At 39.6% G+C, this 25,251-nt stretch overlaps 2 protein-coding genes and 2 long non-coding RNA genes across 4 annotated transcripts; all 4 read right to left on the minus strand.

Annotated features, from left to right (window-relative positions):
- Positions 1 to 499: 499 nt before the first annotated feature.
- Positions 500 to 1,276, minus strand: LOC130500081 (secreted RxLR effector protein 161-like). Its single transcript, XM_056994784.1, has one exon. It carries the CDS (start codon positions 1,274 to 1,276, stop codon positions 500 to 502), a length of 777 nt encoding a protein of 258 aa, XP_056850764.1.
- A 959-nt stretch (positions 1,277 to 2,235) lies between these two features.
- Positions 2,236 to 2,823, minus strand: LOC108831968 (uncharacterized). Its single transcript, XM_018605460.1, has one exon. It carries the CDS (start codon positions 2,821 to 2,823, stop codon positions 2,236 to 2,238), a length of 588 nt encoding a protein of 195 aa, XP_018460962.1.
- Positions 2,824 to 15,412: 12,589 nt separating this feature from the next.
- On the minus strand, positions 15,413 to 16,764 carry LOC130499573 (uncharacterized). The gene is made up of 2 exons (XR_008938449.1): positions 16,364 to 16,764; positions 15,413 to 16,032 (listed from the first exon to the last, which is right to left on the minus strand). It is a non-coding gene; the product is annotated as an uncharacterized LOC130499573 (long non-coding RNA).
- Positions 16,765 to 17,420: 656 nt separating this feature from the next.
- Positions 17,421 to 18,962, minus strand: LOC130499483 (uncharacterized). Its single transcript, XR_008938347.1, has 3 exons — positions 18,267 to 18,962; positions 17,803 to 18,023; positions 17,421 to 17,696 (listed from the first exon to the last, which is right to left on the minus strand). It is a non-coding gene; the product is annotated as an uncharacterized LOC130499483 (long non-coding RNA).
- Positions 18,963 to 25,251: the final 6,289 nt, after the last annotated feature.

Here is a 25,251-nt window from a genome sequence, read left to right on the forward strand (position 1 = left end):
TGAATAATACGAGGTGAGAGATTACTTTTGCTTTTGGTATATTATTATCAAATGGTCAGAAGAGACAGTGATAGATGGGAATCGTGAGAGAGAGAGATGGAAGAAGTGATGGTGACTTTGCTTTTATCTTTTTGTGGTGGAGAGATTCACGAAAAGTAAAGAGCTATTTTAATTCATTTCACATCTCAAATACAACTACACATCACTCATATTTATAGCATAACTAAGTCGGTCTTGTCCAAATATTTTACAAGAGGAAAAATGTAGTGTAGACACGTGTAAGTGATACTAATCACATACGTTTGATGGGAGTGGGACAAGTGTTTCCATGATGAATAATCATCTTTTACAACACTCCCCCTTGATTGTTCATCTTGTATTACGTAGTGCCTCATTAAAAATCTAGAATGGAAAAACCCAATGGGATAAAAACAATGACAAGAGAAAAAAAGTACACTGACGTAATCTCCCCCTGAGAATAATGGACATAGCTCTTTCTTCATAGGTCACGCAAACGCCGCATCCCGATACCATTGACGTGTTTGCGGAACATTGTAGTCGGGAGAGCTTTGGTGAACAAGTCAGCCGGATTGTCGCATGACCGTACATATTCGATGTCAACTTCTTTATTTTTCTCGAGCTCCCGAATGTACGAGAAAAATCTTGGAGGGATGTGCTTTGTTCTATCGCTCTTAATATAGCCTTCTTTGAGTTGAGCGACGCAAGCCGAGTTATCTTCAAAAACTTTCGTCGGCTCTTTCTTGTTAACTATTCCGCTTGAATCTTGTATATGGTGACTCATTGACCTCAACCACACACATCCTCGACATGCTTCGTGAAGCGCAATAGTCTCTGCATGGTTTGAAGAAGTTGCAACCAGAGTTTGTTTCTGGGACCGCCAAGAGATCGCAGTTCCACCAATTGTAAAAACATAGCCGGTTTGGGATCGAGCCTTATGAGGATCTGATAAGTATCCTGCATCTGCAAAACCAACCATACCAAACTCGGGTTTTCTAAAATACATTAACCCTAAATCAACTGTACCTTGTAAATAACGGAATAAATGCTTTATTCCGTTCCAATGCCTGTGAGTAGGAGAAGAGCTATATCTTGCTAAGAGGTTAGTTGCAAAAGCAATATCAGGCCTGGTACAGTTTGCTAAGTATAAAAGCCCACTGATAGCACTCATATAAGGTACTTCAGGACCTAATATATTTTCGCTATCTTCACAGGGTCTAAAAGGATCACTCTCAACATTGAAAGATCTATCAACCATTGGAGTACTCAAAGGAGTCGCTTGGTCCATACGAAAGCGTTTCAATAACCTTTTCGTATAGTTTGATTGATGCACAAATATTCCTTCTCGGAGATGCTCTATCTGGAGCCCAAGTCAAAACTTTGTCTTGCCGAGATCTTTCATTTCGAACTCTTCTTTCATATGAGTTTGAGCATCATCAACCTCCTTTTGAGTTCCAATCATGTTCAGGTCATCTACATATACAGCGATGATCACAAAGCCAGATGACGATTTCTTAACAAAAACACATGGACATATTGCATTGTTCACATATCCTTTACTCAAGAGATAGTCACTTAAGGAATTGTACCACATGCGTCCGATTGCTTTGATCCGTAGAGTGATCGTTGTAACTTGACCGAACAAACCTCCCTGGATTTTTCTTTCAATGCCCCTGGCATTTTCAATCCTTCAGGGAGTCTCATATATATATCATTATCCACCGATCCATACAAATAAGCTGTCACAACGTCCATGAGATGCATTTCAAGATTTTTTTACGCCGCAAGGCTCATCAAAAATCTAAAAGTAATTGCATCCATTACCGGGGAATACGTTTCCTCAAAATCAACTCCCGGTCTCTGAGAAAAACCTTGGACTACTAATCGGGCTTTATATCGTGTTACTTCATTCTTTTCATTTCTTTTTCTCATGAATACCCACTTATACCCAACAGGATTTATATTCTGAGGTGTTATGACTATAGGTCCAAAGACATTTCTTTTATTCAGGGAAAGTAATTCAATTTGAATGGCCTTCTTCCACTCCTCCCAATCATGTCTTTTCTGACATTCTAAAATGGACCTTGGATCGGGATCATCACTTTCGTGATCGATTTCTTTGGACACAGAAAAAGAGAACATTTCATCAACATCTTTTATTTTGTTTCTGATCAATAACTTTTGATCATGGGCATAGTTGATGGAAATCTCATACTTTTATGTTCCCTCCTCGTCATCTGGATCCTTATCTTTATTTGGTTCTTCTTGAACATTTTCATCTATGCCTTCTTTCAGACATTTTTCAATATCAGGTTCCTCTAGAACCTTTCCACTTTGCTCAACCAAATTCTTTTTCTTTCTGGGATTTTTATCTTTAGAACCCGCTGGTCTCCCCCTCTTTAACTGAACCCCAGGTTCATTTATTTTGTTTCCATCAGTTTGTTCCCCAGGAACAACCACTCTTGATGGAACATTTTCAGCGGGTATATATGATTTCGTCACCCTTCTCGTATCCGTGAACGCATCTGGTAACTGGTTTGCCAATTTATGCGAATGCACAATTTTCTGAACTTCCAGCTCTCTTTGATTCGTAGGGGGATCAAGGTGTAACAACGACTGTGTACACCAGGTAATCTCTTTAGGAATTTCTCTAATTCCTCCCCTTAACGCTGGAAATTCATCCTCATTAAAATGGCAATCGGGGAATCTTGCCGTAAACATATCACCAGTTACTGGTTCCAGATATCTTATAATACTTGGTGACGTATAACCCACATATATTCCCAATCTCCTTTGTGGGCCCATTTTTGTTCTTTGTAGCGGAGCTATCGGAACATAGACCGCACACCCAAAGACACGGAGATGGGATACATCTGGCTCTTGCCCATATGCCAATTGTGATGGGGAGTACTTATGATATGCACTGACACCGAATCAGTGCAGCCGCATGCAAAATATCATGACCCCATACAAAAATTGGGAGCTTCGTTCTCAAGACTAACGGTCTTGCAATCAACTGCAACCCTTTTATCAACGACTCGGCCATGCCATTTTGTGTATGCACATGGGGAACGGGATGTTCCACATCAATCCCCATTGATATACAATTATCATCGAAGGCTTGCGATGTAAACTAACCAGCATTATCAAGCCTTACTTTCTTAATGGCATACTCTGAGAACTGCGTTCTCAGCTTTATTATATGGGCAATGAACTTTGCGAAAGCCGTATTTCGTGTTGTCAAAATACACACACTTGACCATCTAGTAGATGCGTCAATCAGTACCATGAAATACTTCAATGGCCCGCACGGTGGTTGAATCGGCCCACATATATCACCATGTATTCTTTCTAAAAACATTGTTGATTCATTGCCTACTTTTGCTGGTGATGGCCGAGTTATAAACTTTCCTTGAGAACATGCATTACATGTAAACTCGCCCGTTTGCAAAACTTTTCCGTGTTTCAACGGATGGCCATTCGAGTTTTGCACTATCTATCTCATCATGACTGAACCAGGATGCTCTAGCCTTTCATGCCAGATTTTAAATGTATCAGTAAACTTCATGTTTACCACGACATAGGACTCAGTCATGTATATTTTTGTACAATATAGTCCAGAGGATAACATTCTTAACTCTTCCAATATATGTTTCCTCTCGGACTTAATGCAAAGAAATTCAATGCCATCTTTACTCATAGTCTCAATATGATATCCATTCTTTCGGATATCTTTGAAACTTAACAAGTTTCTATGAGACTCGGGGGAATACAATGCATCATTTATATCAAATATTGTTCCCCCTAGCATTGAAAATTTCGCTCTTCCAGAGCCCATAATAATATTTGCATTACCAGATATTGTACTTACGCTTCCAGCGTAATCTTTTATTTTGAGACTGGAGAAATATTTTCTATCTTTAATTATCGTGTGCGTTGACGCACAATCCGCCAAGCACATATCTCCATCCAAGGTCTCAAAGTCTGGCATTATTTCTGAATTTAAAATATTTATATAACATATATTATTAAACATAAAAGTAACATATATCTTAAAAAGATATAGATAATATAATACAGTAAACTTATATCACATCGATCTTATTTCATTCAACGATACTCTCTAGATCAACCAGAAAGTATGATACATCGAGATGAGTATCATCATTTATACCATGGAAAGATGGTCCGGGTTCATAAGAGAAGAAGTTTATTTCACTTCCTTTCTCTTTTCTTATCAATACAGATAGGCTAATATTTTGGCGTACGACAAATACGTACCCAACATTTTTTCTTACCACATCTGTAGCAAACCTTTTCTGTTTGCCTTTTATAACCCGACCATTTCTATTTACGTGGAAGTTCTTATTATTTCATAGGGACGATATATTCTTCCTCGTCCTCTTCCACGACCATAATAGCGGTTTCAACCGCATCTACACCCTCGTCCTTTTCTGGTAGGACCTATATAATGGTTTAATATCATGATTTCCAACTTTTCAGTTTTCATGGAGGATTTACATCAACTCTAACTATTTAGTGAATCCTTTATTTCAAGGATTTAGTTACTCAAAGATCTTCTAGATCTTTTCTCATGATACACCTCATCTTATAAACCATCATTAAAATTGGTGTAAGATATCATGGCTTTTCTTTTCTCATCTGATTAATTTATCGATGATTTATCAAAGCTCATTTTCTCTGAGGTGCATCTTTTCACCCAGTGCCCAGATCATATAATTATTTCCCGTAATATCCAGGGCATTAATTTCGAGCTTTGTCAAATTCGACATGATTACTGTATTCATAAAATAATAATATAAATATAGACGAGAATTTAAATGCATAATTTAAAAACGTAAAATAAAGGCACAAATTGAATTGCGTAAACTTAAATTGGAAAAATTTAAATAGCATAAATAAAATTGGGGGCCCAGCCCACCAAATGATCTGAGGAGTCATGGACTACCATATCGATCATTTTTCAAAGTCAGAGGAGGCCAAGTCTACCATGTTGACTTTATTTTCAAGATCCAGGAAGCCTAGCCTACTATTTGGATTTTTTCTTATTTCAAGGTCTAGGAGGCCAAGCCTACCATTTTTTGGACCTTTTATTATTATCAAATGGTCAGAAGAGAGAGTTATAGATGGGAATCATGAGAGAGAGAGAGATGGAAGAAGTGATGGTGACTTTGCTTTTATCTTTTTGTGGTGGAAAGATTCACAAAAAAGTAAAGAGCTATTTTAATTCACTTCACATCTCAAATACAACTACACATCACTCATATTTATAGATCACTCATATTTATAGCATAACTAAGTCGGTCTTGTCCAAATATTTTACAAGAGGAAATATGTAGTGTAGACACGTGTAAGTGATACTAATCACATACGTTTGATGGGAGTGGGACAAGTGTTTCCATGATGAATAATCATCTTTTACAACATTTTTAAGTTATTTTTCCATTTTTACTTTTATTTTTCGCATTTATTTTTGCAGATTTTAAAGATCTAAGTAGAATGATGATTCCGTCGACCGACACAATCCATTCACATCGCTCGACACCACGCGACCATCACTAACGATCGACGTACATCTTTACGTATCGATCGACGCCATCGCGGTCAGGTTTAGTCGTTCTATCTTGTTACATTAAGTACTTATGATTTATTTCTTCACTTCACTCCGGCTGTGTTACACTGGAACATTGTAATTTAAGTCTGTGGGGGAGGTTTACTAATATATGTTTTTATTTTGGTCTTTATTAAAAGTGTCTGTGGGGAGGTGTACTTATGATTTATTTCTTCACTTCAAATTTATTTTTCGCATAAGTACTAAAGTGGGGACATTGATATAGATTTATACTTGGTTATCTAACCACTCTTTAGCACCATTCTAGATTTACTGATTGCAGATAGTACTAAAGATGCTAAAGTGGATCAACCTGTCACATATATACACTAGTTGAGATTGTTTGAAGCAACCAAAGCTGACCTCCAACACTAATACTGACTTTATTTGCTTGTCTTGGGGCTTGGTAATCACTAGATCGGAATCCTCTTACAAGTCTGGAAGGTAAAAAGTCTGTGTGTTTCTGGTTCCCTTCCTTCTCTTTCTTCGGCATCTCAAAGATCTAAGTTTATATTATAAAGGACTGAAATGATTTCTTGAGAGGCAGAGGGGTAGGAGTGTCTCCTGCGACCCCATTATTTTAAATCTCAGGGATGATCACACATTGTGGAAACAAGGAATAAGTAAATTACCTGAGATCCCATTATTTGCTACACTTTGTCAAAATGTATGAGTTGCAAATGCAAATGTCAATGAGATAGACTAGATGACCTTTGTGGCATCAAAACCTATTGATATTGAAACTAATAAGAGATCCAGAGAAGAGAGATGAGGGGAGAAATGGATCAGCGAAGACTACATGTGTGTTCAGATACTTGTTTGAGTTGAATCTATGTGTCATTTGATCGATACACCCAAGGTAAAGCCTGCACTTTTATTTTATGTTGAAAAATGAGGTTAGTAGAGGGGAATGTCAGATAAGATTTGCTAAGTTGTGGACTGATATACCATGGATTTTACCCGTTTTTAACCATGGTATACTAGTATTTTATTATATATTTAATCTGTTTTCTAGCCTGTTAGGTATGTTTTCAGTTTCAGGAGCATTTCGAGAGAAAGTGATGTTTTTGGAGCATTTTGGAGTACAAGAGATGATACACCCGAGTTGACCATTCAAGATCAAGTCGGAAGTCAACATTGCGACTATAATCGATCGATACTCATCCAGAATTGTCGATCGATGTAGCTGAGAAGATCCGCGTACTAGAAGATTATAATCTATCGATACATATCCAGTGTTGTCGATCGATATCGAGGACGAAATGGTTTAGCCGACTACTTCTTCAAGACTTCACCAAATTACGAGATTGCCCCTGACGAGTTTTTAACCTAATGGAAATGCTTATATATTTCTGCTAAGTGTTTTTGATGGCAACTTCGAGAGAAGCAAGCTTTACACAAGTCTAGAGAGGCAAAGCAGAGAGTGTGAGAGAGAGACTAGAGTTTTATTTGTTTTGAGAGATTGGAGAGATTTCTCATCTCCTTTTGTATTTCTACTTATTTCTATCTATGCAATTCTTTCATCTATCCATTGTCCTGAATTGCTTAGCTATGTCTGAGTAGTCTACTTGTTAGATCTAAGGTTTAAATAGGTTTTTAGGATTAGCCCCAAACTATAATTGCTAAGTTGTGATACTCATCAAGTGGATTGCACCCTATGCTTGTTCTAGATTACCTAACTAGAACATAGATCACTAGGATCTTTGATTATCTTGAATTATCCATTTGAACTAGTTTGTCTCCTGTTGAGAAGAGCGACAGCCCTCTTTGAGACCTAGTGTTCATTATCGGCTCGCGCCTAGGCATATCTAGAAGCCGTCGATCGATATCCCGACAGGTGAATCGATCGCCGAGCGAAAGGTGTATCGGTCGATATCTCTAAAGGATGTCGATCGACTCTTTTTCTATGTCAACATACGTCAGTTGAGGCCAGAGATCTAGATTATTTAACCAGTGAGACATCACTAGAGTTAAGCGACTGAGTTCTATAGTATCATACAAGCAACTTGTTAAAGTATTTATAGACATTATAATCTTCATTCCTGAATAAAACCCTAAGTCTAGCACTCTTTATCACATTTAAACAACTCATCTTATTGTTAGTTAGAGCAACTACCTTGCTCATTTTAGGAATTTCTATTTTTATTTCCATCATATAAACCAACTTCACCTAGGATTGATTAGTAGATTTTATTTAATTGGTTCCCTAGCTCCTCGTGATTCGATCCCTAAGTACTACAGTTGTACCTCTTATTTAAGAAATTAAGCTCTACTAGGTAATTTGAGCACTATCATGGACTAGATGAATTTGGTTGCTAAGCTAGGATAAGGTATGGGAATTGAAATTCGCACCGTCAATATTTTGTATAAATAAGGAAACTAGGGAAACCCAAATTTCCCAGAAGGTCCCGGATTTCTGAGAAACCACACGTCAAGCAATCAGAAGACGACAAAAACGGAAAATAAAAAAAAAATCGTAAAAAGAGAGCAAGAAGGATTTTATTCCGAATCTGCGTATGAGCGTGACAACAACAGGACAACGTGCTTTGGCTACGAGAGCTGTCGGCGAGATCCTAGTTCTAATACCCGAAGGTGGCTAAACCTAGTTGAGTCGCAGCTCGAAAAATAAAAACGGAAAGTTGCCTAAATTGCTCTAAGTGCTAAGTTGCTCTGGAAAAGTCATCCCCTATGCCTCTCGCCCTGAGCTCCTTATATACTCACTCCAAGGTCGGTTTACGCTTCCCCCTTTTGCCCTTAAGCCTTCATAGTCAAAAAATGGGAATATTCCATTTTTCCGATCTTCATGATTATCTGCGGAAAGTTTCCATTTATCCGCGGAAACTGATACTTATCCTCCAAGCATAAACCGTCATAAGGTTTATGGGTTTTTAAGAAATCGTAAATGGGCCTCGAATCAAGTTTAGGAACCCCTTGGGCCATATTTTTGATTTGAGACGTTTTTACAATTTCTCCGATAAGGTTAAGTTTCCGCGGTTTTATCGTAAACCGAACGGACGATTCCATTTGATCGAGAGATCAAGAAACGGATAGTCGCGAGTTGCGGAGAACTGCTATACGGATAGTCGAGAATGCATAGTTTTACGTCGTATCGTCGTTTCGGAAGACTTCAGACGTTTCGTAGAATGATCGATATACGAACGCTCGATCGCTATAGCGACCGAACTTTGTCCGCAGCTCGGTCGCTATAGCGACCGAGATCTATACGCAGCTCGGTCGCTATAGCGACCGAGTTCTATACGCAGCTCGGTCGCTATAGCGACCGAGCTCTGTTTGGATCTCGGTCGCTATAGCGACCGAGCATGGTCTCGTGATTCGTTTGCTATAGCAACCGAGCTCTTGTTCGTGACCCGATCACCATTTCGATCGGGTTTGTTCCATGGACTGAGATCCATTGTCCAAGCGTCCGAAACCATTGCGAAGCTACGATGCTCTTAGGATGTTTGTTTGCGGATGTTTGGACCTTCGATAACATTGTTCCGTTGATTTAAGAAATCGTTATTTTCCTAAATCATTGATTTCTTAAGTCGTTGATTAAAAAATCGTTGATTTCTTAAGTAGTTGAGTAAGAAATCGTTGTCTTAAAACAAGATTTTAAGGAATCTGCCTTGAAACTTCAAAGAGGCCGTTTTCTCAAACCGTGAGGACCCAGAAAACGATCAAGATATCAAATCGAAGCCCTCGCCGAGACGGGTCTGGTGAGCTCGTTCTCTATAGCAACCGAGCTTGTTCTCTAGCTCAGTCGCTATAGCGACCGAGCTTGTTCTCTAGCTCTGTCGCTATAGCGACCGAGCTTGTTCTCTAGCTAAGTCGCTATAGCGACCGAGCTTGTTTCCGAGCTCGGTCGCTATAGCGACCGAGCTTCGTATGTCCCCTTGGTTGTTCCGCGATTTCCAAGCCGCATCCTCGTGGTTTAACGATCTTTTGTTATCTCCGATGATCGTGTTTTAACGAGAACTTTGTTTAGTCGCGGAACCTTTTGCAAGGAGACGATTTTTAAGAAATCGTAGATTTAAGAAATCGTTGATTTTAAGAAATCCTTGATTTAAGAAATCGTTGATTTTCTTTAATCGTTGATTTAAGAAATCATTGTTTTTAAGACAAGATTTTCCGCAAGTTTTTCGTATAAGTTTTCCTTGAAAACATAGAAATTCTTAACACGTATATTTTATCGAACGTTTCGATAGTAACTTCGTCGTCAACACGAACTATTGGAGCTTGTTTCGATGCTGCGGACAAATATATTCAAGAATTTTATCGTAAAAATTAGTTTAAGCAAATTTTACGAAAATTATATTTTTCGAGATATATTTTCGAAAGTTAATTTCGTTGTAACCGTTTTTGACCCCAACAGTTAGCCCCCCCCCCCAGCCCGTTAGAACCGTGGATCGTAGATGTGAGGTTCTAGCGTGCGATAAGACAAGTTAGTCAAGTTAGGCGGAATTAACGGTTGAAAATGTCTGCGCTTGATAAAAGCTGCCTACGTACCCTTTGTCAAAAGGGATCAAGCCATTCGTAGTTCGTCTTGGAGTTAAGATTCTTATGACCTGTTTTCCAGTGAGACTTTATCGTCTAGTTATTTCGAGCATGTTGCTGTCGATGGTATTTCGTATTGGACCATTGTCGGCCGCAAGATTAGCCTCGGAGGCTGTTTATTTTGGCCAAGTTTGGCCTGTAAAAAATATTTTGCTCAAATCTATAAAATCGTGATTTTTACAAATCGAGAGAACTTCCGTTTATCGAAGTTAGAGGGACAGGGTGTGAGTTGTCGTCTCATTCCTGCCTCTCCGATGATTACCGTATCCATCGATTGTACAAAGCGATATTTTTCGCGGTTTACTGATTTACGCGAAGGTTCGTGAAACGGATAGACTTAAGTGAAGAGACTAGTTTTGGGATCTCGTATCGGGTGTTGATACTATCTCTGTGAGATATTAAGTACCAGCAAGGCTGGGTTTAGGGCAAGACCTAGGTTTACTTTCGGACTGAGGCTTTGCGATGACAAATCGGCTTTCGTTTTGTCTGTTTGCGATTTTAACCTGACTCATACCATTTTAAAATCCGCGAAGTGTTATCGGCTTATTATGATTTGTCTGAGTACGAGTTGGAGCTACTTCCTTTACGAAGCACTCAAACGAAATTTCGGTTTTCTTGTATAGCGCGCTATGGTATCCTAGTCGGATGTAAGAGAGCCTACCCTTAGGTGGCTTGTCTGTTTAGGACGTTAGAGTTCATTTGTTGTGATCAGCAACAACGATACGATGCCGTTTAGAACGCGTATGAAATTTGGTCGAAAAATGTTTATTTGAGCATGAAGCGACGTCTCGCAATGCTGCGACTTTATTTTTCTTATGCCATAAGAAGGTTTATGGGTTTTTGCTTATGATTTGATTTATACTTTCGTCAAGTGCAAAGGGTAGAATCCGAGTAGTCACTTCGGATTTTGATTTTTTCGCTTAGTCCGTATGCTACTTTTTAGTGAGCGTTTTTAGGTGTAAGCGTTGAGAGACATGTGTCCGGATGTGATAATCGTTTTGTGGATACTGGATCCGTTGTCGTAGCTGTTTAGTAGTTGGCGAATTGTTTTGAGGATTTTGGACCGAAGGGTCGTGTAAATTTACCAGGGAGAAGCGTCTAACTTCACTGTGTTTCGTGAAGTGTTGGCCTTCCGGAACTTTTTTTTTTGAATTTTTAAGAATGACTCGTATAGCTTTAGGAGCTTTGTTACAAGTGTTTCTTTTTATGCCGTGTTTTATGGGGCGTATAGAACTTAATCTATTGATGATAAGTTTACATCTTCCGTTAACCATATGGTTGTTACGACTGAGTTTAGTTACGAAGAATTCATCGTATGATTTCCGATTCTGGGTTATACGACAAAATGCTTGCATAATAATCACTTGGCGTTTCACGACAACTCGTGGATTGTTGATTAGCTGTTAGCTGTTTACGCGGTTGGAGCGGTGATCGCTCAGTAGTTTTGGACTGTCATGGAGGCTAGGTGCAGCCGTATAGCCAGGGAAGTTGTTGGTAAAGGATCGTCGTAGAATATGTGCGGATTCGGTTGTAGGGTCATTTCTTGCTTGGACGTAGCCGAGGGTAGTAAAAGCAGGAATCATCAACCTTATGGAGCAAAAATTATATACGACTGATATCCGTTGGATCCGTTATTTTATTTTACGGAAGACAACGGGTTAACCGTTCTTTCGAAGGTTTTTCTTTCTTTAGGAATCAGGAGAAGTGTGCCTTAGAATGCGTGGCGACTGTTTCTCGGTTTTTCGAGAGACTAGATCGGTTTGCATGTTCTGCCTGGAAAGTCAAGGAACAATGGAACAAGACTGGAAAATTTTCCTAAGACTTAGCTTGCTAGACTATCCACCTAGGTTCTAAGTTCCCTAAATTCTACGGCTGTTTTCAAGACGTTTTTGTTCCTTTCCTACCAAAAAATTAAAACCTTAACGGAATTTTTAGTCGGATGTACCTTAGTCCCATTGATGATTCGAGATTGCCCCTTCTTACTTCTTCTTCTCCTCTTTTCTTCTGACTTTATTGAAAGTTTGTTATGCGTTTAGGAATGGCTACTTTCGATTCAACGTCAAAGGACTTCGAAAAGTCAGTTACCGAATTTCATATGAATTGGTTTTCGATGAAATTCTGACGATAATATCGGAATGAGGAAGGGATATCAATGTCCAAGTTCGTCTTCGTTTCTTCGTATCTCTGGTTTTACCAAATTGACCAGGTGCGCTTTATATATTGTTGAAAAGTCTATCGAACGTTATGAATAGATGCTTTTGACTCAACGTGGCAGAATCTGGTAAAATGTGTTTTATGCATCGAAGGAATTTTACGAAATTGTTGAACCAAAGGGAGGAGAAGCAGACAAAGAGGGGCGTTTTGGAAAGACGGGTCAATGGACAAGGCGTCACTCGAGTGAGGCTCTCAGTTCGTCAGGCTGCGAGCGAACTGGTTATGTTCCATATACGATATTGTTTGGCTTTATGAATGATGTTTCGTAAAATATGGCCGAGCTTGATCTTACGAAAGTTATTTCCTAAAACGCTGTCGAGCTTTTAGTTTTCGAGAGTTATTTCACAACTGCTGCCGAGTTAATTTTACGGAAGTCGTTTCGTAAAATTGTTTTCGAGTTTAATTGTACAAAATCTTCTCGTGAGATATTTGTCGAGTTTTGTTTTACGAAAGGTGTTTCGTAAAAGTTATCGAATTTTAATATTGGAATCCCAAGCTGCGGTGAGGTGTAATTTTGGTGACTAATCTTAATCATAAACTTTCTCGTTTCCGTGGGATTTATCCGCAACGAGCAAAATCTTAGGTGTCAGAAAACGTCTTAGTGGTGAGGGATAGGATCTCTCGTTTTGGCTTTGTTTAGTCTTCGTTGATAGTGCTCAAATTACCCAGTAGAGCTTACTCTCTAAAATAAGAGGTACAGCTGTAGTACTTAGGGATCGAATCACGAGGAGCTAGGGAACCAATTAAATAAAATCTACTAATCAATCCTACGCAAGATTGGTATATATGATAGAAATAAAAGTAACAATTCCTAAAGTGAGCAAGGTAGTTGCTCTAACTAACAATATGATGGGTTGTTTAAATGTGATAAAGAGTGCTAGACATAGGGTTTCTATTCAGGAATGGAGATTATAATCTCTATAAATGCTTTAACAAGTTGCTTGCATGATACTATAGATCTCAGCCGCTTAACTCAAGTGAAGTATCACTGGTTAAATAATCTAGATCTCTGGCCACACATTTCGCATGATGACACAGAAAAAGAGTCGGTCGATATCCTTTTGAGATATCGAGCGATACACCTTTCGCAGCGCCGATCGATTCACCTATCGGGATATCGATCGACGGCTTCTAGATCTGCCTAGGCGCGAGCCGAATATGAACACAAGGTCTCAAGGAGGAGCTGTCGCTCTTCTCAACGGGAGACAAGCAAGTTCAAATGGATAATTCAAGATAATCAAAGATCCTAGTGATCTATGTTCTAGTTAGCTAATCTAAAACAAGCATAGGGTGCAATCCATTTGATGAGTACCACAACTTAGCAATTATAGTTTGGGGCTAATCCCACAAACCTATTTGAACCCTAGATCTAACAAGTAGACTACTCAGACATAGCTAAGCAATTCATAACAATAGATAGATGAAAGAATTGCATAGATAGAAAAAAGTAGAAATACAAAAGGAGATGAGAAATCTCTCCAATCTCTCAAAACAAATAAAACTCTAGTCTCTCTCTCACACTCTCTGCTTTTCTCTTGAGGGTTGTTAAAAGCTTGCTTCTTTCGAAGGTTGCCGTCAAAAAACACTTAGCAAGAATATTTAAGCATTTCCATTAGGTTAAAAACTCGTCAGGGGCAATCTCGTAATTTGGTGAAGTCTTGGTGAAGTAGTCGGCTAAACCATTTCGTCTTTGATATCGATCGACAACACTGGATGTGTATCGATCGATTATAATCTTCTAGTACGCGGATCTTCTCAGCTACATCGATCGACAACACAGGATGAGTATCGATCGATTATAATCGCAATGTTGACTTCTGACTTAGTCTTGAATGGTCAACTCGGGTGTATATCTCTTGCACTCCAAAATGCTCCAAAAACATCACTTTCTCACAAAATGCTCCTGAACCTGAAAACATACCTAACAGGCTAGAAAACAGATTAAATATATAATAAAACACTAGTATACCATGGTTAAAAACGGGTGAAATTCATGGTATATCAACTCCCCCAGACTTACTCATTTGCTTGTCCTCAAGCAAAAACAGTAGTCTTTGAAAAATGTTTGAAAACAGCAGGAACTCAAAGATTCAAAATATTGAAGTCATCCCTCTATGGGTTTGCAATTCATGTCTAGATATCTTAATCACAGAAGTTCATTATGCCTTATCCTAGCTTAGCAACCAAACTCATCTAGTCAACAACTTAGCAAATCTCATCTGACATTCCCCTCTACTAACCTCATTTCTTAACATAAAATAAAAGTGCAGGCTTTACCTTGGGAGTATCGATCAAAGGACACATGGATTCAACTCAAACAAGTATCTGAACACACAGGTAGTCTTCTCTGGTCCCTTTCTCCCCTCTTCTCTGAATCTCTTATTAGTTTCAATTTCAACAGGTTTCGATGCCACATAGGTCATCTAGTCCATCTCATTGACATTTGCATTGTAACTCATACATTTTTTTAGCAAAGTGTAGCGAATAATGGGGTTCGGTACTCAACATATCCCTCGTTTCCACAATGTGTGATCATCCTTGAGATTTAGAATATTGGGGTCGCAGGTCACTCCTATCCCTCTGCCTCTCAAGAAATCATTTCAATCTTTTATAACATAAACTTAGATCTCGAGAAGCTGAAGAGAGAGAAGGAAGGGAACCAGAAACACACATACTTTTTACCGGTAAAAAGTAATAGCGTACGAAAAGCGCTATGATTCATTTTTAATAGCGCTTCCTTGGACGCTCTGACATCGCCCGTTATAATAGGTCCGACCCTTTTAATAGCGGCTTTTCTTTGTGCTGTAATTAAGCGTACAACAATAGCGTGTTTAATTATGCAATTGTTAATATTTATAATAACGTTTTACAAATGTTATTTAAACCTAATAATTTGTGTTATTAATTAGTTTTTAAATTTTCCGAAAATTTATTAATAATAATATTATAAAAACTAAATTAACCAAATATAATTGAATTTAGAATTAATCCAAATTTTAAAAATTAAATTTTATTCATTAATTAAAATTTGTTTACAGATAAAATCAGTTTATACATTAAACCAGAGAAAAAAACATAACCTAATTAACCAAACTTAAATAAACCAAAAATTTAATAACTAAAAAATTTAAACAAAACCTAATAAACCAAAATCTACAGCTCTACGTCTCTTTCTTCTCTTCTTGTTCGGCTTCACCTACACCACCACCACCACTAGCTTTCTCTGCCATCTCCTTAAGCCTATGTTCTCTTACATCATCTCAATGGCTTGAGATGTCAGAGCTAAAGTTTTTGTACCTCTCTTTCTGGAAAGTTAAGCACTAGCATCAGACAAGATCTGAAGAAGCTCGGCTCGGGACTTGGCAGCCTGTTCAATCTTTTTCTTGTAAACAAGACACTCTCTCATCAGTTTTACCAACTTCATCCAAGATTTCTGTTGTAAAAAAAATCCACACCACACAAGAATTAATAAAAGTCTTGCAATGTCTGTAAGAAAGAAAGTTATGGTTGAGAGATTTATCTGCAAATTTTGCAGTAAAGTTCTACAAGTAATCTCCCCAACAAAAGGACCTTCAGCATCTGTGACCACCATTGTCGTGAACTCACAAGGTTACCTGCAGAAAATATCAAAACAAAAGAAGACCATAACTAAACTAAGAGTATGATATGTATATAACTCATGACAGTGATTAATGGACATTACGCATCAGATTGTAATGAAATTTTAATTAAGAACACAAAGCTAGGAGCAAAGCAAAAAACTCACATAGCTTTTCTCAATCAAAGTTGAAATCTTTTTCCAAATCCAAAAAACACATCCTAATCACTCTTATAAATGATTTAACTTCAGAGACAAAAAAAAAATTAAACCAGCTCTGCTCAACGACCCACTTCGTGTACCGAAATCAAAAAAAAAAATCAAAGAGAGAGAGAGAGAACTTTAACGGCGAGGTTAATGGCAAAGAGAGGCTGAGACTTCCCCCTTTATTCATCTCCGGCGAGCTGAACCATCGAAGCCTCTTCTCCCCATCTTTTTATGAACAGCCGTCTTCCGCCTTGCCACCGGCGCTGCTCCGCCATCTCTGTTTGTGGTTCGAATCTGACTCGAGTCAAGTGTTGTCGACGAAGCTTTCATCATGGCCGAGTGAAAGAGATAGAGGTTTGTATCCAGCAGGTTGAATCGTAAAAGGTGGATTAGAGTCAATCTCTGTGTGTTTCTGAAGGCTTTGTGATTTTAGGTTTAACGATTCAAAGGATAGATTGAATCGTGAGAGAGGGAGAGAGAGATGGAGAAGATTGAGTCGTGAGTGAGAGAGAGATGGAGAGACAGAGATGCAGAAGATTGATCTTAGGCCACACGATCAAAAACAATCAATGGTCACAAATGGTAATCCCGGTTTTTAAATGATTGACCAATAAGAAGAAAAGATGAGGATTGGCAGAGATTGATCTGTGACCATTAGATTGAAAACAATCAAATGGTCAAAAATTCTTTAATTTCACTCTTAAATATATAATAAATTAGGGATGTGGTTAGAAGTTTAGGGATTGAAGTTATATTATGATTATACTCATTTATTTAAATTTTATAGTTTGTATAGTTTAGGGTCTAGAACTTAAGATATTTATTTTTTGTTTTTCCCAATTTATCATCAGTGTTGGATTTTCTTTTTTATCATATTAAAGTAAATTTTTATTTATTTATTTACTTATTAATTAGTTCTTTTAAAATCATTAATAAATACAACTCACTCTAATAAATCATTAATAAATATAAATTTATCAAATCTCAAATTATAATTTTAATCCTTTTAGGGTATGTTTAGGGTTTAGATTTGTTTTTTAGAATCATGGTTTATGAAATAGAGTTTAGGGTATATAATTATGATTTTGAAAATTTGAATTAAGTATATAGTTTTACACTAGACAATGTTTTAAATGATTTATATATTATTTTTTATTTATAATTTATGTTAACAATAGTTTTAAATGTTTAAAAACAGAACAAAAGACAAACTCAACGATGATTTTTATAACATACAAAGTCAATGCATATTGTTTAGAACACAGCGACAAAAGGAGATGATGACTTGGTGGAGAGAGAGAGACTCGAGAAAATGGCTGTACTACAAGGCACCATGAAGTATTATCTTCAGTCTCCGGTGAGCAGAGGCAGCTAGCACCACTACAATGCCGTGCCTCCTCTGTGTTCAAGCTCACGACCACCAACTCTTCTCACGACAACACTTCATGCTAGCCTTTGTATGGCATTTAGTTCCTATCACAAGTCAAAGAGGGAAAAGTAAGAACCTACTTCAATTTACCAAAGGAAAAGAATGTTTGGAGAATCTAAAGCAAGTGAAAGAGATTTGAAATCAAAGCACCTTGAGGTTATGCTCACCACAATCAACAGCAATCTTATCTGGCTGTAAAGCCTCATACTCTTTGACATCTTTCTCTTCCAAGTAAAAAAAAAAGGAAGGTCAATCTTAAAAGGAAGAATCTCTATACCTGCTCGAGAATCGACTCCACAGCCTCCTCAAACCCAACAGCAAGCATCTGGTCAGCTTCGTGAAGCACCAAGTACTCAACTTCACCCAGCTCCCTGTTTACACTATCAGAAACTGATCAAATCGAAACTCAGATCTTAAACAGCTCATATTAATTTCAAAATTGTCTTAAAACTTAACAGAATCATAAACAGATTAATCACTCTTCTAAAACCTAAACAGCCAGATAACACAGATTCTACACAAGCAAACAAAGCTCTGGAACATGGAAAAAAACTCGAAAGTGTCAAACTTTTGTTTATTGGCGACCAATCACACGCAAAGGGTAAAGGGCTGACCTTTGGCGTGAAGAAATTGGGAAGCTTGAGGAAGTAGGTGTGAGTATGGTGGTAACACGAATTCATCTTTTTCTTGTAAAATCAAAACAAAATGAGAGAGAGAGAGAGAAAGAGAGAGAGAGAGAGATGGCGGATGAGGGATATGGCGATGATGGTGATGGCGGTGACGAGCTGGTGGTGGTGGGATAATGAGCGATGGGGTCAAAAGGAGTGTGGTGGTGAAGCTTCAATCGATGGTGACTAGAGATGAATCTGAGAATTTGAGGAAGTCAAGTGGATTGAAGGGAGGAGTGTGCGGCGGAGCAGGAAGCGGAGGAGCAAGGGAAGGTGGCGGCGGAGGAGGAGAGGGAGGTGGGTGAAGGTGGGGGTTTGGATTCGAAGAGGATGCAGGTGAAAGGACGGCAAGGGGGACGGAGAGGGAGAGGAGGTAGTAGCTTCCAGAAGTAGAGGGAGGGGGAGTTGATGTTGCTGGCGTTTTTGGTGGTGGCGGCGGAAACGTGCGGAGGAGCGGGAGGAGGATAATTTGAGGAGGTGGAGAGGAGAGGAAGAGTGTTTGGAGGCTGAGAGAGAGTGTGTGAGAGAGGGAGAAGAAGAGGTGATGATGACGAAACAGAGAAGTAGAAACAGTATTGGAGAATAATAGCCAAGTAGAGGAAGAAGATGCAACACGTTTTCATGTCTGATATATTTGTAGGAATGGTCAAATTTTGTATATAAAAAATAAAACTAAAATTTGGGATATTTAACATTTACGATAGCGTTATAATTTTTGATCTGAATTGGTAAGGCGCCTACACTTAATAAATTAACGCGGTTAAATTTTTTATTTTTCCGCGATACCAAACATAGCGTTTTAAATTTATAAACGCTATTAAAAAAAGCTAGTGTTAATATATAATAGCAGAAATGTCAAAAACGCTATAATTTGATGCTATTAATACTCACATTTCATGTAGTATACTTTCCAGACTTGTAGGAGGATTCCGATCCAGTGATTTCCAAGTCCCAAGACAAGCAAATAAGTCAGTATTAGTGTTGGAGGTCAGCTTTGGTTCCTTCAAATAATCTTAGCTAGTGAATATAGGTGACAGATTGATCCACTTTAGCATCTTTAGTACTATCTGCAATCAGTAATCTAGAATGGTGCTAAAGAGTGGTCAGACAATCAAATATAAATCTATATCAATGTTCCTATTTAATACTTATACGAAAAATAATTTTGAAAAACAATTTGAATAAAAACCATAATAAAAACACATATTAGTAAACTCCTCCCCCAGACTTAAATTCTACTGTCCCAGTGTAACACAGCCGGTGGTGAGGTAAATAAAATAAAACATAATTAATAAATATAACAAGTTAGAATGAATAAACCTGGTCGACAAGGTGTCGATTGATTCGTAGTGGTGTACGTCGATCGTTAGTAATGGTTGTGTGGTGTCGAGCGAAATGAATGGTGAATGTCTGTCGATGGAATCATCATTCTACTTGGATCTAATAAAAACTGCAAAATAAATCCGAAAAAATAAAAGCAAAAATGTAAAATAAATAAAATAAAGAAAAATAAAAGAAAACCTAATAGTGGGTTGCCTCCCACTCAGTGCTTTGTTATAGTCATTTAGCGTGACTGTGGTAGGTGAGTGACTCATGGGGTGCAGAAACTGCTGATTGCCGGACAGCAATCATCAATCTTGTGTCTCCTACTATTGAACCATGTGGCGACGAAGCTTCTTGTGGCATCATCAGCTCGTAGTTGTTTCTTATCTATCTAGAGGACTGTATCTTGAAGTTTCCTCACAGAATTCTCAATGTATTCGATGTTGTCAACCTTCCTGTCGATGGTCTGGTAGGTATGTACGGACAATTCCTTCAGCTCACTCGGTAATACATCGATCATGTCAAGAATAAACTGATCTCGGTCTGCTAAAGACTCGGTGTCGATCGATGCCACGAGATGCGCGTCGGTCATTTCGCTGAGGGGTCTGTCGGTCGACTCAGAATCTACTGTGTCGATCGACTGTGAGCACTGTCCTTGGTACTGCATAGTATGTATATTGCTCTTCATATGGCGAGTAGTTCTGCATAGGCTGTTAACTCGTTTGTTAACAGTGTAGTCAATGGTATCACAGGTCCCGTTGAGTCTCCTCTCCATAGCATCCATAGCCTCGTACAGCTCATCTTTAAGCTCATCAACTTCTGCTGTAGTGCATGCTCTCCTCGCTGGTGGTGGCTCGATGTCGATCGATATTGCTCTAGGCCTGTCGATCGATGAAAAAGTAGCATTCTTAGCTTGGTCTTGCTTGCGAATCGATGGTAGCTCTTTCTGTAGAAGATCGATCCTCTTGCTTAACCATTCGACATTGTTGTTGAGAGGGCTGTAGACTTCTCCAATCCATGTATTGATGTAAGCAACATCCCATTCATCTTTCTTAGGTGATGAACATTCTGGTCGGTCCATGGATGTAGTCTTGCCGATGTCGATCGATGGTACTCGTACTCTGTTGGTCGATACTGGTGGCGTAGCCTCTTTCTCAAGCATGGTCAATATGTTTCCAAGCTCCACTCTTATCTCAGCCATATCATTCTGGAAGTCCTTGTAACTGACATCCAAAGGCTGGAAAGTGTCTTCCACCAATGTGTTCATGTTTGCCTCAAGGTGTGCCTGAGCTCTCCATACATCAGTCAACATATCATCTATCTCCTCTCTACTGTAGAGTACTGGTGGTGGTATGTATGCATGGTAAGGGCGTGTGTGTACTGGAAGGCGTAAGCAACCTTTTTGAAAAAGGGATGCTCTATCCAGAATTCTCTTTACTTGCTCCTTGGTAACATGGATGATCTCACCATCAACTCCTCTAGCATAGCCAAACTCATCTCTGTAGACACCATATTCATCCTTAGCTTCCCATTTGAGTCTCCTGGATCCATCGGTATTGAAGGCACGTCATCCAAACTCCAACCGTCTGTCGGGCGATCTGACTCTTGGTCTGTCGATCGATCCGGGATATCCGCCGTCGATCGATGGTGTTGAAACGATGTCGATCGATGGTGAATTTCTAGGTTGACCGAGTGTTGAGGAACTGTATCCTCCCTTGTGTGGGTGTTGTGGTTGTCCTGGACGTGAGCTAGGATGTCTGGATGGCTACGTTGCTTTTTGTAAACAGGTTTTCTGGTCCATTAGCAACTTGGAGGATGTCTGCTATGTCCTCTCTGGTTATGTGCAGAACTCTTCCATCCATTGCTCTTGCATAGCCATCTGTGTCCCTGAAAATTCCAAATTCATCAGGTGTTAGTGAAACGTTCCTGATATCGTAAGATTCATGAGATCGAGGTTGAGCTCTGTTGAAGGCGTCGATCGATGGTGATGTGGTGGTGGCGATCGATGGTGCACGTCTAGCTGCACGGTTGGATCGATTGTACATGTTGTTGCAGTCCTCCATTGATATATTTCTGAATGTTGGAAGCTGTTGGGTAGAAGATGAAAAGTTTTGAATTTTCGTGGCTTGAGTTGTCAACCTTTTATACCCATGTGTTGCTCTAATCGGTGAAATTCTGATTTTGTCCTTCAGGTTGTCCGGGTTAATATCGATCGATGTGATACTAGCGATGTCGATCGATGGACGATGTCGTTTTGCTGGATGAAGTAGATAATTGATCGATGGTGGGCGTTTGATGTCGATCGATTGTGGGAATCGAATTGCAAATCTGTCATTCTCCAAGTAATTTTCCCAAGCTCTCTCTTCCCAATAGTCTGCATCATGTTCTTCATTTTGGTCTCCACTGTGGGAAGAGGTGGCTATGTCTACTGCAAAACTCTCATGAAATCCGCTATCTGCCCAACTCCTTACTGAGTAATCATCTTCCTTATGGCTGGGTGGGATGGCGAAATTCGGGTAATAATGATCTGGTAGATCGAGTTCATCATCTGGTGGGTCTCTGTCGATCGATGATACATATTTGTTGTCGATCTCCTCTGACTTGCACGTGTCGATCGATGATGTTAAAGTGCTGTCGATCGATCCCGAGTACTATGTCTCATACTCGACTTCACAATGACAAATTGCTATGATACTAGTATCATCTTCCTTTACCACTGATTTGGCTAGTGGTTTGCCAAGCTTGACAGGGTCGTAGTGGATCTCTGGATCTATCATAGTCAAGCACATCCTGTTGGTGTTCATGTCACATATGGCTCCTACTGTAGCCATAAATGCTCTTCCAAGTAAGAGGGAAGAGTTCCAATTTAGCTTGATGTCTAGGACATGAAAATCCACAGGGACGATAGCATTACCTTATGTACCTCCAGGTCTCTGATGAAGCCTCCAGAGTTTTTCTGAGAGTAATCCACGAAGGTAAAGATCTCTGGTGAAGGCTCTACTTGCAGGCCCAGATGGTCTGCCATGACCTTTGGTAAGATGTTGACTGATGAACCAGTGTCACATAGTGCATGAGGAAATTCAATCCCTTGTACCACACAGGGTATTGCAAACTTACCAGGATCACTCTTCTTCTGCAAAGTAATCCTTTTCCTCGTATCTTCTCTGACATTGTCAAACCTTCTCCTAATGTCAGTTTCAGTCTCCCTTGTTTCTCTGAAGAACATCCACAATCTGCTTGTGAAGTAAACCTCCTCAAAAGGTTTCTCTAGTGGGATTCTGATAACTCTCTTAGTGAAACCATCAATCTCCTTTTCATTAGCTTCCCTCTTAAGTTTCTTAGGAATCTTCTCCTTCCTACTCCTTAACCTTCTTCCTTCAGTTCCCTCTGATGTAGGTGTAGTGTCTGAAGGGTTACCAGTGATTTCTGTAGGGTTAGCTTGTGGTTTCGGTGTGGGTATGGGTGCATTGATTCGGTTGCTGTCTATCGATGGTAGTTGCACTCGGTATGTGAGAGGTGTGTGTCGATCGATAGGTGGAGAAAAGGGTCGATCGATACGTTTCTCGTCTTTGTGTTGATCGATGAGTGGCTCGTCTCGTCGGTCGATATCTTCGTAGGTGTGGGTGGGTGGGTATGGATGAGAAGCCGTGAATTCAGCATGTGTCAATATCCTAACCGCGTTGCAATCTGCAATCGTATCCGGAAATGAAATCGCTGATGTCGATCGATGTGGACTAGTTGGTGTCGATCGACACCATTGTGATCCACCGAGACTTAGTGAACTTTCCACTTCAAAGTCTCCTTCTTGTAGCTTCTCTTGTTTCACCACTTGCCAGAAATCATCATCTATGATAGCATTCACGTGGTGTTTCCTATTTCCTTCCCCTACTTCCTTAGAAGTTCCAATCCTCCTGATAGAGTCTTCAGTCTGGATAATCTGTGTCTCAAGTTTCTTAACTTGAGTGCAAATTGTGTCTATCCTCGTGGTCAGATTCTTGAAGACAGAATCAATCTTCCCATTGAAGTCTAGTGTGAGCTTCTGCTGACCTTCCAGAACTCTATCAATCATGGCATCAAACTTACTCTCCTGGGTGGGTGGCGGTGGGTTTTGGTAAGCTGAGTTGCCGTAGTTCCTTGTGTTGGTGAAGGGTTTCTGATACTGTGAACTCTGGTTGTAGTTACTCTTCTGACCACTGCCAAAAAAGTTTCTGTTTCCACTCTGGTTTCCATATCTCTGAAATCCAGTACCTCCAATGTAGTTCACATCTTCCTCTGTATCATCTTCTCTAGCCTCTCCTTCTTCAGCTGAGCAGACTGGCTGCCCCAGAAATGCATGTAAAGAATCTATCTTGATTCTGACTTCATTCATCTGTTCTTCCCTGATGGCTGCAACCGATTTCTTCTTGTCAGAGTCAGTGTTCTTGGTGTTGCTGCTGTTGGCTAGGTTCTCAATAAGTCTCACAGCCTCTATTGGATTCCTAGTGTTGAAGTTCCCCTCACTAGCAGTATCAAGAGCCATCTGATACCTTAAGGCGATACCTCTGTAGAAAGTGCTTAGCAGCTGCACTTCATTGAATCCATCGTGTGGACAGTCTCGCTGGAAGAACTTAAATCTGATCCACGCGTCTTTAAAAGTCTCACTAGGCTTTTGCGCGAAAGTGGCGATTTTGCTTCTTAAGTCTTCAGCGCGTGCCTCATCAAAGAAATTACGCAGGAAGGCGTTTTTGATGTCGGCCCAGGATGTCAGTGATCCTGTAGGTAGCTGCTTGAGCCAGTGCGAAGCTTCTCCAATCAGTGAGTATTTGAAGAGCTTGCAGAGTAGGTAGTCCTCAGGGACTCCATCCATGTGAATAGCAGCGATAAGATCCTCGAACCTCTCCAGATGGTCCATAGGATGCTCGTGTGATAGCCCAGAATAAGGTAACTGAGACACGAGAGAGTAGTACCGAGGCTTGAGCTCGGAAGTTCGGCTTCTGAATCTCTGGAAGTCGAAAAGCTGATCTGTTGGTGTAGTACTCGTCTGGACGGTTATAGTCTTCCAATGATCATGTTTGAGCTTCTCCTGGAGACTCAGCTTCAGGCTCAGGGATTATGTTTCCCTGTGCATCTAGCTTCTGACCTGTTGCATTACGCAGATGACCATCTTGGTCATACAGGTTTCCATTCTCGCCCTGCTTTAGAATAACAATCGTGACCATGCTTCGCGGAGTAGTGTTGATCGATATACGGTTAGAAGTATCGAACGATGTGGATCGGCGAACGGTATCGGTCGACGGTGTTGACTGAGTGTCGGTCGACTGTTGAACGTGAGTATCAGTCGACGGTACTGCGGTTCTGTCGATCGTTGCGGAGCGTAGGTCTTTGTGGATTGAGCGTTCCAAGTGTGCAGGATCTTCTGAGAATAATAGTTAATTTTCCTTGTTGCTTCTGGTACTGCTGGGCATGTACCTGAAAAGACAAGAAAAATTTTAATCAGAAAGGGGGTAAAAGAAAAACCTAAGATTAATAACATTAAATCTAATGGCGATCAAAGCTCCCCGGCAACGGCGCCAAATTTGATAGTGCTCAAATTACCCAGTAGAGCTTACTCTCTCAAATAAGAGGTACA

This window comes from Raphanus sativus, chromosome 9 (genome assembly GCF_000801105.2).
Source record: "Raphanus sativus cultivar WK10039 chromosome 9, ASM80110v3, whole genome shotgun sequence".
NCBI classification, from domain to species: Eukaryota; Viridiplantae; Streptophyta; class Magnoliopsida; order Brassicales; family Brassicaceae; genus Raphanus; species Raphanus sativus.